The 13413-nt window shown below is 38.8% G+C and overlaps 2 protein-coding genes across 2 annotated transcripts; one reads left to right on the top strand and one right to left on the bottom strand.

Annotated features, from left to right (window-relative positions):
* Window positions 1-2064: 2064 nt before the first annotated feature.
* Window positions 2065-6259, top strand: olfcu1 (olfactory receptor C family, u1). The gene is made up of 13 exons (XM_026298453.1): window positions 2065-2168; window positions 2392-2555; window positions 2754-2884; window positions 3027-3179; window positions 3269-3469; window positions 3601-3851; window positions 3975-4179; window positions 4301-4431; window positions 4576-4674; window positions 4827-4948; window positions 5063-5535; window positions 5622-5702; window positions 5903-6259. Exons 2-13 carry the CDS (start codon window positions 2417-2419, stop codon window positions 6257-6259), a joined length of 2343 nt encoding a protein of 780 aa, XP_026154238.1. The 5' UTR covers window positions 2065-2168; window positions 2392-2416.
* Window positions 6260-7477: 1218 nt separating this feature from the next.
* LOC113134346 (extracellular calcium-sensing receptor-like) lies at window positions 7478-13274 on the bottom strand. The gene is made up of 10 exons (XM_026313678.1): window positions 13267-13274; window positions 12948-13133; window positions 12148-12436; window positions 11963-12049; window positions 10778-10969; window positions 9941-10210; window positions 9677-9880; window positions 9369-9588; window positions 8500-8616; window positions 7478-8379 (listed from the first exon to the last, which is right to left on the bottom strand). The coding sequence occupies exons 1-10, from the start codon at window positions 13272-13274 to the stop codon at window positions 7478-7480; spliced, it is 2475 nt and encodes an 824-aa protein (XP_026169463.1).
* Window positions 13275-13413: the final 139 nt, after the last annotated feature.

The following is a 13413-nucleotide window of genomic DNA, read 5'->3' as shown; positions in this document are numbered from 1 at the left end:
CACTGTACAGTACAATGGAGGTTTTGTGCTTCACTTGGGCCACAGCGTCAGGATGTGTGCATGTGAGTAGGTGTCCACTCCAGAGAAGACAAAGACAGGCGGAGCCACGAACCGGTTCCCAGAGTTTATTCCTCCGAAGAACTGCAGAAGACAATTACACAACCACATAAATTGTCTTCCTCTTCCCCATGTACATCTCGACACCCTCAGCAGTGCACAACCGCGTTGTGTGTTTCAAATGTACACACATTCACCAAATTACATAAAATAGAACATGTTTAACACAGAACATTCAAATACAAAATAACAGTCAGCGTACCTGCAGAAAACAATTACACAACCACATAAATAGTCTTCCTCTTCCCCATGTACATCTCGCCACCTATGTACACAGAGTAGTTATTTATATAGGGGAATACGGTCAGAACCGTTGACGAACTCACGCTAGCATAACTACTAACGGTTGAGCCTTCAGCGCCCAAATCGACTAACAAAACTTCCCGAAGTCTTATGTTAGCGGTTCAAAACACACATAAACCCCTACAGTAACATAGCAAGACTTATTAGACATAACATACAGTAGGTACATTGGCAAAACTATTCATATTTCAAATGTAAACAACCAAATGCACTCGACAGCATTTTCATTACGACCTACCCTCAGCAGTGCACAACCGCGCTGTGAGGAGAGGGAGGAGCAGAGGTATGGAAGCCCATGAAGCACACCAAGGAGGCATACGTCATCACTTCCACCAGAAACAGGCGTAGAAGAAGAACCCAAAATACTTAACCATGAAAGGAAACTTATCCAACGAAATAAAATTCACACTTTTTACCAAAATTACATATGTTACAATGTAATTTACACCACAGAACAAATATCTAACAGAACTACACTTCTAACCCTGTTACACTCTACTCTGTCTCTATAGAGCTGCTTTGCCTCCCTCAGCTTCCTCTTGAGTTCTTTCTACACAGCCCGGAGTTCCTCCCTGTCTTTTGCCATGAATGCCCTCTTCTTGCTGAGGAGGCCTTTTATGTTCTTATTTATCCATGGCTTATTATTGGGGAAACAACAAACTTTTTTGGATGTAAGAACATTGTCCTCACAGAAGTGGATGTAATCTTTGATACAGTGAGAGATCCCTTCGATGTTCTCACCATGAGCGTTCATGAAAAGGTCCCAGTTTGTAACCCTGAAGCACTCCTTCAGGGCCTCTTCAGCATCCTTTGACCAAACCTTCACATGCCTCTTGGTAGCAGTCTTACTACAGGATTGTATGTATGCCTCCTTCACATTGGCATAAAGAATATAATAATAATATTAATAATAATAATCATAATAATTTATCTATATAGGTATGGTCAAGTAGTATTGAAATTGAAGTTAAACTTAAAATTTAATTGTTAAGGCAAGTTTCATGCATGATTACAGCTGTGATACACATACACACACATACACGCACACACACGCACAGAAAGTGGATAACATTTGATAAAAAAAGTTCAATAAAATTAGATAAAATAGTGATCATTGTTTAAAAAGACAGGAGCAAGTAAGGAACATGATTTTAGTGCTTTTTTTGATTGTCACCTCTAACCAAACACAATCCACTTGGATATAAGACAACCCTTAGCTCACACGATCCTTATCCTGTCTTCTGTGATTGGCCAAAATGCCAGTGACTCACACGACCTATGAAATGAAGCAAGCATTTTTATATGGTCTCCCATGTTGTCTTTTAGAGATTCGGTTGGTGAACCATCAGCTCCAGCACACACTCAATCTTTATGGGGTCAGCATGGATCTTGCCTTCAACCCTGGCTGGGTCTCCTCTGTCTGTGTTTCTATGGGCCTTATCTAGCCTTCTTTTACTAGTGTTGTCTGATGTTCCTTATGATGTGGATGATAAGAAAAGACTAGGTTTGGAGGGAGGTGTGGTGAAAGACCAAGAGAATATAACAGAAAGACTAAATGGTTTCAGGATAGAAAGAGTGAGTGATCTTGATTCTAGTTCACCTCAGTGTGTGAAATTGGAAGACAGTGAGTCTCTGGCCCTGGAGTCAGAAGGGGATGTTGTGATTGGTGGATTTTTCCCTCTGCATTATGTGGGCCCTGAGCAACTGTATAGCTACTCTAGCAGACCCCAGCTTGCACCTTGTAGTGGGTGAGTGTGTGAATACGGTTTATATCTGACATTCATTTTGATTTGTCTTTCTTAACCCCATATGCATCTGATATTGTTACACAAATAAGAGACAAAAAATATTTCTTCATGCTGTGATTAGATAAGTTATAATTGATATTGTGTTGTTTTTTGTGGTTTATACTGAATTACACTATACTGAATTACACAGAATGCCTTCATGTTTTCATTTAAATTTCTGCAGCTTTGACCACAGAGCTTTCCGCTGGATGATGACCATGGTGTTTACAGTGGAGGAGATTAACCGTAATTCGAGTTTATTACCAGGCGTTAAACTTGGCTATCGGCTCATGGACAGCTGTGATCATGTCCACACCAGTTTACAAGCTCTTTTCTCTTTAGTCACTCGTGCCAAAGTGAGTGGGAGAAAACAAATGGAAGAAAATGAAAACAGATTAAACATGCAAAAGAACAGGGGTGCTAGAATGGAGATGGCAAATACAGTTGAAAAAGTAAGAAAGAAAAGGATGCTGACCACAGTAAAAAATACTGGTGTTGAAAATAATAGAAATTACTTAAAAGAAAATGTAACAGAGGGGAGAATAGCTACGAGGGCACAAGTGGAAACTTTGCCCTCATGTCTGGCTGGTTCTCCTGTGCCTGCTATGATCGGCCTTGCATCCTCTTCACCTTCAAGGGCTGTAGCTCACACTCTTGGCCCATTTAGTGTCCCACTGGTAAGAATTTTATTTTTACAAAAGCTGTCTATCTTTCCACTGCTTAATTTTTTGCAGTAAAGCACACAACTTTTAAAATGTAAATAATGTTTCGCTTTGTGCTTCTGTTCTGTTGGCTTAAGTTAACTTTATCTCCTTATAGGTCAGTTATTTTGCTACTTGTACCTGTCTGACTAACAAACAAATGTACCCATCATTCTTGAGGACTGTACCAAGTGATCTCTTTCAAGTTAGAGGTCTTGTACAACTGGTCACCTTCTTAGACTGGCTTTGGGTGGGCACAATAGGGACCATGGTGAGACAAAAAGCATTATTTTTATTATTATTTTTTAATTTACTGTAGCAACACACCAACATGATTTACAATGTATTTCTATCTATCAGGATGACTACAGTCAATATGGTATCCAAGCATTCTCTAATCAGTTTAGACAACAAGGAGGGTGCGTGGCATTTCACCTGAATATCCCCAAATCTCCAACAGTGGCTGAAATACAACAAATGGCAGATAGGCTTCAGAGTTCATCTGCAAAAGTTGTGGTGGTCTTTGCAACAGAGGGACAGCTGCTGGATCTGTTCGTAGAGGTAAATATGTCAGTTACTGTAACCAAGCATAAAATATAAAGTGTTTTTTAATTTTTAAAATTACTAATGTGAGAATTAACAGCATTAAATTGAGATTAACATGCTCATGGGAATCATTGTCAAATTTTCAGCTCGTTGTGAGAAATGTGACTGGTATCCAGTGGGTAGCTAGTGAAGCCTGGGTGACTGCTAGACTGCTTACCTCTCCCCGCTTCCACCCTCTACTTGAAGGCACACTGGGCTTCTCCTTTCCTGGAGTCACAATCCCCGGCCTGAAAGAGTTCCTGTTGAGTGTTCGTCCTTCTCCTGAACCTGGAATGGAATTTATCAATATGTTCTGGGAAGAGTTGTTTGGCTGTAGAATAGAGTTTGGAGAAGCCAGATTTAACAAAAATGAAGCAGCATTGGATATTTTTGATTACAGATCAGACTTTCAAAACAATTCAGGGTCCTTAGACAGGTCTATTGTAGGAAAAAATAACACAGCTGATGAAAAGTACAAAACTGCTGCAGAAAATCCTCTATGCACAGGGTTTGAGGACCTGAGGAACACTGAGAGCAGTTACACGGATGTATCTCCAGTCAGAATATCATATAATGTGTATAAAGCTGTGTATGCCATCGCCCATGCTCTGCACACTTTAATGAACTGTGATTCTGGAGGACTTAAAGGAATGTGTGAAAAACAGAAATCATTTACTTCGGGGCAGGTAAATTCAAGACTACAAAATACATAAATAAATGGTCACCTGATTATTTTGAGTTATTGTTATTCTTTTGGCTGACTTCTCTATTCTTTGTTTTTTTTTTTTTTTTCCTGTCTTTTCATAGTTACTCAATCACTTGAAGGCAGTGAATTTCACTAACCAATTTGAAGAGAAGATCTATTTTGACTCCAATGGAGAACCAGCCCCTCTCTATGACATTATCAACTGGCAGAAGGACAGCAGGCGTGAAATTAGGTGTAATATTATACTCTTAGAAGGAATTCAATTGTTTAGGCAATTATGATTTAGACTTTTTATTTATTTTATTGTAGCTATGTAGTTTGAGTAATGATGCAAAATTGTCCCACATAGTTTTAAATAATCTTGTGCTGTGTTTAGATTTACCACAGTGGGAAGCTATGATGGTTCAGCTCTAGTGGGACAACAGTTACAGATGGACCACATAAATATTGTATGGACAAAAGGACATTCACAGGTGGGTTGTATTTCTCCTAAAATAATTTTGATAACATTTTAAAAATTATTGGAATGTTACTTTAAGCAATGCAAATGTTAAAATGACATGAGCTACATGATTCGATTATTTGTTTCTGCTGTAAAAATCTGTCTGTCTGGTCTTTGTGCAGGTGCCCTGTGTCTCAGTGCAGCCCTCCTTGCCCCCCTGGCACCAGGCAGGCCAGACGTCCAAGAGAACCTCACTGCTGCTTTGACTGTTTAACCTGTGCTGATGGAGAGATCAACAACCAGACTGGTAACCCATCCATGTTTTATTCCCATATTTTACAACTTCTGCATGAACCAGAAGTCTATTCAAATTCTAGGTTCTGTGTTTTATAAAACATGTGTTAACTCTATGTCCCGAAAGGTTCCACTGAGTGCACTAAATGTCCGGAATACTACTGGTCAGACAAAGACAAGGTGAAATGTATTGCTGGGGTTGAAGATTTCCTGTCTTTCACCGACACCATGGGCATCATCCTGGTCGCACTCACTGTTCTGGGTGTTGTTCTGACAACCTTCATCACCACTGTCTTTCACTATTTTCGTTCTACGCCCATTGTCAAGGCAAACAACTCCGAAATAAGTTTTTTGCTTCTGTTGTCACTCAAGCTCTGCTTCTTGTGCTCCCTGTTGTTTATTGGCCAGCCATCAGTATGGACATGCAGGCTACGACAGGCAGCATTTGGTATTAGTTTTGTGCTCTGTCTGTCTTGCCTCCTTGTTAAGACCATTGTCGTTCTTCTGGCCTTCCGGTCGAGTGTACCTGGTTCCAGGGCTCTGAAGCTGTTCGGTCCTGCTCAACAGAGGATTCTGATCCTCTGCACCACAGCTCCTCAGGTTTGTTTACAAAACCGCTGTAACTTTTTAATCTTAACTTGTGACAGTGTTTTTTTTAAAGAACTGATTTCATATCTTGACCTCAGGTTTGTCTCTGTGCTGGCTGTCTGTTAGGCGCACCTCCTTTCCCATTCAGGAATCCAACCTACCAAGCCACAACCGGAAAAGTAAGAACAACACATGTTGATAGTTCCCACAGTATCTCTTTTAGATACCCTCTTTAGGAATTGCTAAATCCGAAATGTTCAAAGCCAACACACAGGGGCTCAGAAACGATAATAATTATAATAAATTAGTTATATAACAGTCTCATGGAAATAGCATTGTATGTATTGATTGATATATATTCGTGCCTTGTTGGAATTAGATTGTTGTGGAGTGTAAGGAACCATGGCCTCCTGGATTTTACCTGGTCCTAGGCTACATTGGCCTGCTTGCCTTCATCTGCCTCCTCCTGGCATTCCTTGGACGCAAGTTACCTGATACATTCAATGAGGCAAAGCTCATCACTTTCAGCATGCTGATCTTCTGTACAGTGTGGGTCTCATTCATCCCAGCTTATGTCAGCTCTCCTGGGAAGTTTACTGTGGCTGTGGAAATATTTGCTATATTAGCTTCCAGTTTTGGACTGTTACTGTGTATATTTTTTCCCAAATGTTATGTCATTTTACTGCAGCCTGAAAGAAATATTAAAAAAGGCATTACTGGGAAATATCCCAGATGAACATTTATGTTGTAGGTGGTCATTTTAAATGGTCAATGCAAGTTACAATACACACTTTTTAATTTGAAAACATGAAAATAATTTTTTTATGCTCAAAATGTTATGAAGATTTTGAATATTTTAATGTGAAACAAAATAAACTTTATCAAATTTGTTGAATTTTACAATGTGATTTAACCCACAAGAACACAATGCAACACAGGTGTAACAAACAGAATTTTTAAAATTAAGTCATGGGTTAACAAATTCACAAACTGTCACATGACTGTACCAGTGTGTTTAATAATGTCACTGCACGAGTTTAGGTCAAGGATAAAGTTGTATAAGGAACTTTCCAGTACATTCAAAGGGTTTGCAAAACCTGAGTTACCATGGGCTCTTATGGGTGAAACAGGGTTTTCAGTGTCTGTGTAAATTCAGTGTAAATTAATATGACTGGAGTGTGTGGAGTACTGTGTATGCCACCTCAGCAAATAAGAACTGAAATGGGTAGTTTAAAATTTGATCCATTTAGTTCACAAAACATCAGGGCTTTAAACATTGTAAGTGCACTGATATGTCCACCAAACATCAAGAGATGCAACCACATAACCTGTATAATGTTTACAATGTGAAGAAGCTATGCAGGAGTGCAACTAACAGCATTGTAAAAAAAAAAACTGTACCACTTAAACACATATATATATAATTTAAACTAATGAGATTGTGTGCGCAAGTATTAATATTATATTTGATATAGGAAGACACTTTGAATTCAGTCAACTCTCACCTTATGCTTATAGTGGTGCACAATTGTTCAAATTATTTCCTATTTTGCTTTTTCATGGCAGTTTGTCTATTCCTACAATTACTGATCATGTACCAATACAATACATTAGCAGATGGTATTTTTTAAAAGTCTAAATCTTTGGGACAGTATAATCAATAATTACTTAACATTTAATTTTTTTGTCTAGTGTTCACAATTCTAAACTCATGATCGTAAATCCAGCAAATTTGACTGTTACTACTGAATAGCATTATCAGCATACATCAGTCCTATTTATATAGGTCAGTACGAGCCTACTCACTTACCGGAGACAATGCAAGTCAATGGCCATTACCATTAGCATTAGCAATGTCAGTTGCTAACCTACTGAACCTACCAGTAGGTTCCAGTGGGTGAGTAGGGATGAAAATCAATGAAAAGATATTTTTTACAGGTTAATTTACAGCAAATCATGTCTTTTCTTTACCCATTAGATGTTGTTTTGTATTCTTTTCTGGCTTCAGTAAAATAATGTAACATTTTGGAGCAAACAGACAGAACAACAAGCCAAAGCTAGAAGCCAAAATAGCAAATGACTCTACGGCATCAGCATATTTTCCAGGAGAGCTAATATAAGCTGGGATGAATGCAAGCCACACAGCACAAAAGATCAGGATACTGAAAGTAATGAACTTGGCCTCGTTGAAGTTGCCCGGCAGATTTCGGGCCAGAAAAGCAAGTACAAAACACAAACAGGCCTGTAGACCAATATATCCCAGAACACACCAGAATGCAAGGGTGGAGCCCACACTGCATTCCAGTATGATCTTTGAGCTTTCATAATGTTTATTTCGAGATGGAAAAGGGGGAGTGTCAATGAGCCAGGCAGCACAGATAACCACCTGAACCAAAGTGCAGCTGAAAATAATGGCCTTCTGCTGCCTGGGCACCAACCACTTCATGATGTTGTCTCCTGGCCTGGTGGCAGTGAAAGCAGCCAACACCACCAGAGTCTTCCCAAGGATGCAGGAAATGCAGAGTGAAAATGTGATGCTAAAGGCAGTGTGGCGCAGCATGCAGGACCAAGATGTTGGCTCTCCAATGAACACCAGGCAACACAGGAAACACAGCATCAATGCAAACAGGATGAAGAAGCTGAGTTCAGAATTATTCACACGGACGATGGGTGTGTTTCTGTGATAGAAGAAGACTCCAAAGACAGCAATGGTGAGGCAGGCACCCACTACTGAGATGACTGTTAGGGCAATACCTAATGAATCATAGCCCAAAAACTCCACCTTTTTGGGAATACAAGCTGTTCTGTCTTTGTTTGACCAGAAGTCCTCGGGACAAACTGTGCACTCTATTGAGTCTGAAGGGTAGATGGTAAATACAAAAAACAACATTTCACACATTCAGAAATGACATATTACAACAATAATATTATGTTTTAACTATTGTCATTTTAAATATTACTTTTTTTTTAGCTCACTTGTCTGATTGCTAATTTTCCCACTGTCACATAGAACACAGTCAAAGCAGCAGACAGACTCCCCACGACGGACAGCCTTCCGGGATCCTGGAAGACAGCTGGTACTGCACACAGACACTGGCACCTAAGAAGCCGAAAAAACACTATGGATCAGAGTTTTGGACCCTTTCCTTTTTGCTAGGTGTTCCTAAAGGTTCCTCTGTGTACTTTTTGTAAACAAAGTATTGTTATATACGATATGGAGTTTGGACATCCAGAAGTAGCTCAGAGTGGAGCTTTCATATCAAAAGGAGCCAGTTGGGGTGGTTTGGGCATCTTATCAGGCTGCTTCATGTATGCCACTCTTTGGAAGTATTCTAGGCAACTTGTAGGAGGCTCCAGGGTGAAGGGAGCTAGATTAATTTCTTAAATTGCGGGCCCCATAACCTGGTTAAGCAGCAGAAAATAGATAGACATTATCTGAAATTTTAATAAGTATTGTATTTATTAGTTGCCATGTGGGAAATATTTCTATGGAAATTGCAAACACAAATAAAGTAGTTGAGAAGCTAAGCCACATTTTAGACACTAAGGCCTGAGTTATTGCCTATAAACTATTTATGAATGTATTGTTATGTTTAATATGTCTGAAAATGCCTCTGTGATATCATAAAAAGTGCATTTGCATATGACTGCAATAAATAATGGGAAAATGGGAAATAACTGAAATATAAGTTTTAGAACTTCAAGCATGGCATACTATATGATGAGCTTTCGAATGCAGAAGGACTCCAATTAGATCCGCCTGACTTACCTCCACCTCAACTTACTGAACATCAACAGTTGGCATCTGTTGAAGGTAAAAACACAGTGTGAGCAGCTTGCCTCACTCTGATGCCCTGCCCATATTAGCCTGTCCTCCTGGATCACCAACTCCTCTCCAGCAGGCTTGGATCCATCAAACACGCCCACGTTGACAAACTCAGTGTTCCCACCTGTTCCTTTCTGCCAGTTGATGATATCATAATAGGGTATGGAATCACCCTTTGAGTCAAAGTTCACCACCTCTCCAGCAATGATAAATTTAATGTCCTGGAGATAGTATTGGAGCTTGAAAACAATAAATAATATGAAATACACTAAAATAATGCAACAATTTACATTGTAAAATTGTAACTGAAAGAACATCAGAATATACCTGCCAGGAGTGTACATTGCTGCTTTGAGCGCATGAGTTATTTTGAAAGGGTCCACTATCTGGTTGACACAGAAGAAGGTTGTGAAGGGAATGAGCAATTGCATATACAGCCTTATAGACATTATAGGAGACTCTAAGAGTGGACATATTCAGGTAGGCTGAATGTAGCGGCAACACTGGTTCCTGCCCTGTGCATGGAGGAAACTGGGAATCAAATAGTGGAGAAGAACTGCAACCATATAGAGCCTCCCACAGCTCATGTACCAAAGAGTTATTGGGATACATCTGAGGGTTTACTGTCTTCAGGTATTCACTGAGTTTGGAGATATCACCTTTTCTGATGGCAAACCCAATTGTTCCACCCAGGTAAGGGTAATACTGGCTCCCAGTAAAGAGAGATGCTGTGACCCAGGCTTCACTAGCCACCCATTGTATTCCAGTGATGTTCTGAGTCATGTAGTCTCGCCAGAATGGAGCCATCTCCCCCTCAGCTGAAAATACCACCACCACTTTTGCTGTAGATCTACGCATCACCTTCAGATGACAAATGAGTAGTTTTACAAGAAGGCAGAAAGAAAGCAATTTAAAATAAGGGACCTTGAACAAGACTCAGGTGTGATAATTGTATTTAAGTAATTAAAGACCATATACATCATGTGGAATTTGAAAATTTCCATATTTGTAGACATCTAGGGGTAGTATCAAAAACACATTTTGGCAGACAGCAATGCACGCTAACAAAGCCTAACAGCTCTTTCTTTTGGTCTGCATTTTGACTTGTTACACTACGAATTGTAGTTTAGCATGAACATAAGCATTTTTACTTTTTCGATGGTATAATATTTTCTTCAGTTGAGTCAAGAGTGCCATCTAACTCTAGTGACTATTTGGCAAAATGACTGTAAATACACATATAAGTGGCTTCGCTATATAAGTTGCACTACAACCCAGAGGAGTAAAAAAGTGCGACTGGAAAATATGTCTACTGAAACATCTTCACTAGGATTGTCACATTTATATGACAAAATAATTATTTCAGCACCAATTATGTAAGATTCTTGAGGTGGAAAAAAAACATTTCCAAAGTGTCATTGTATTTACCTGCATGATCTGCAGTGCCCGCTTGTGATTGTAGGGCAGAGGGATAATTTCTTGGTATGCAACGCACACTTTAGTACCCTCTAATGCTCTCAGCAAACCCTGCACAACGAAACGGCCGTATTCATCATCCGATCGCAGCAGCCCCACCCATGTCCAGTTGAAGTGTACCAACAGTTGAGCAATAGACTTCACCTGGTTTTAACAGAAAAGAGCTCCAACTCACCTGCTGTCAAAACCAGACACTTGATCTTTCATAGCACAGCAAGGAAATATGACCACATAGTAAGAAGATTGTACGTTTACAAAGGTCTATAGGGACAAATCCTGAGAAATGAAAGTAGCTAAAGTTTACCAGAATTGGATTACTAATAAAGGCAAATTAAGTCGTGAGCATTAATTGGCTCCAGTTTCCAAGATACAGCTTCAGGTCTAAATTGCACCAAAATATTTCAAAATTAGGAGAGGGGTGTATGATTATGCTGCATAACTTTCCTGCAAAATGTGATATAGCAATCACAATGGAACCACAACAATCATTATAAATGTATCTTTTTATTGATACCAATAATGGAACTTGCCAGTCATTTTTTGGATTTTTATGTAACATTTTAATGCTTTTTTATGAAAAACTGACCGAATTGTGGGTGGCTTGGTCCTGTTGCTGTGTAGCTTCTACCATACTTTGCCAAGAAGTTGCGAGGCATCATGATTATCAGACACCCGCCCTTCCTTGTAAGCAAATATACTCGCCTGTGTATAGATAATTATAAATATTTATTTGGAAATATCTTGAAAACTTTAGTCAACCAGTACCTTTATCACCTGTTTTCTAATTCAACTGGTCAAAATATGTAAAAATTAGCACATTTTATCTCAGAGGTCAATAATTTCCCAAAATTTGTAGATCAGTGTTACCTGTAGTGACAGATGAGAAACTTACATACGTAGAACATACAAAATATGTCAGAACTATTGCATGAACTCTAATGCATGATAGTTCACATAAACAAAGAGTACTAATAAGTAAAAAAATGTACTAATTAAAACATTTAATTTCAGCTTATGAAGTATATATAGTTTTTACTGCACAACGCAGAAATATGTGCCAAATATGTTGTTACTGCTACAGAACAGTTATCAAACATTTTTTAAGTGTAAGTAATGTTTCTGAGTTCAAATTCTTACCGGGTAATCATCATTAGGTACTACTCTGAAGAAGTTAGGGTATTTCTTTCTGTCAGCTGAACATGCACATGAAGAAAAGTAGCTGATCTTTGTAAAGAAGGAAAAACAAAAACTATAGTAAAACAGGTAATAATATAATTAGTTAATGTTATTTGTGGATTACAGAGACACAGATTCGACATTACCATTGGAATTCTGAATGGCTGCAGTATTCTTGACACCAGAATAGACTGAGCAGCTCCAGATTCCCCAACGACAGCAAGGAGTGGGGAGGCATCACTGCACAATGGAGGTTCATCCTCACTCTGCCCATTCAACACTGCCAGGGCAGCCCTCTGGCCAGTCAGTGGGTATGCACATGAATCAGAGATTTTGTACCCAAGGGTGTGATTGGGCAATAGCTCTGGACTCTGATTTATCTCCTCCACTGCCAACATCATAGTCACAGCCCATCTTAAAGCTCTGGGATCAAATCTGTTTCTCAGCAGAGATGTATATACAACACACACATTAAACACAACAAGTGTGGGAAACAGGATTAAACAATAAGATGATATCTGATTTTGAATTAGTATAAACAGCTTATTTGTAATGCAGTGTAATGTGTTGAAAAAAGGTCAATGGTTTCTTTCATTTTTGCTTTATCCATTTTCTCTCATATTGTTGTCCTAATATGTTATGATTCTTTGGTAATGCTGTATTTTACAGGTATGATTTTTCCCAAAAATGTTATCTTAAAATACCCAAGTAATTTAGAATTATTCTTAGGGGAAATAGGTATGGTCATTTGGTTAATTGTATTATATTGCATTAAATTATTACTTTCTTATAAATACTAGTAAATGTAATTATGCACTACACCAAACTCTTGATTTATCTCCTAGAATAACAGTGTTACATGTCTATGAAACAAAATGAAACTGAATTAAAACAGTATAACAAATGCTTTATAGTATGATTTCTAATTGACATGTATTAAACTCACCCATTGCACTTCACTGGTGGTGGTCTGTATGTGTAGTTGAGATCTGGCATCTCCTGGTTATAATGGAGGGGGAAGATCCCCCCAATAACATAGTCACCCTTGGACACAAAGCCTGGTTGAAAGCTGTTTCGAAGAGTGCAGACTTCAGCTGCAGCTGGGGCTGGGGAAGTGAAGCAAGACACTGGGCTGTAAGTTAAAATAAGGACACAGACAGAGTAAAGCAAAGGAAATAAGGCAAGTAGAGTCATATTGTTATACATCCCCAAAGAAAACAAGAGAGCAAGGATACAAACCTGTTATATAGAGTGCATAACCTTACTTTTGCATCTAATTAATGACAGATTGATTTGGATTGGGTGGCTCAGGATTGACGTGGGTTGAGGCAGGCTTTATGAACAAAAAGTAACAGGTATAACAGGACTGAAGATAGGATGTGCTATTGATGTGCTTTAAAAAAAACATTTTT

Source organism: Mastacembelus armatus, chromosome 13 (assembly GCF_900324485.2).
Source record: "Mastacembelus armatus chromosome 13, fMasArm1.2, whole genome shotgun sequence".
Classification (NCBI taxonomy): Eukaryota; Metazoa; Chordata; class Actinopteri; order Synbranchiformes; family Mastacembelidae; genus Mastacembelus; species Mastacembelus armatus.
Note: the sequence above shows the minus strand (reverse complement) of the source record. Positions and strands in the feature narration are given on the sequence as shown.

Bases quoted from the DNA above. Each gene is read 5' to 3' on its own strand.
- olfcu1 (XM_026298453.1), top strand. From the start codon at position 2,417: ATGATGACCATGGTGTTTACAGTGGAGGAGATTAACCGTAATTCGAGT. The intron at 4,180-4,300 runs GTAAATTCAAGA...GTCTTTTCATAG, and splicing joins AATCATTTACTTCGGGGCAG to TTACTCAATCACTTGAAGGC. The intron at 4,949-5,062 runs GTAACCCATCCA...ATGTCCCGAAAG, and splicing joins AGAGATCAACAACCAGACTG to GTTCCACTGAGTGCACTAAA.
- LOC113134346 (XM_026313678.1), bottom strand. The intron at 10,970-11,962 runs GTAAGAATTTGA...TGTTAAAACCAG, and splicing joins TACCTAATGATGATTACCCG to GTGAAGTCTATTGCTCAACT. The intron at 9,881-9,940 runs GTACATGAGCTG...TTTGATTCCCAG, and splicing joins TGTATCCCAATAACTCTTTG to TTTCCTCCATGCACAGGGCA.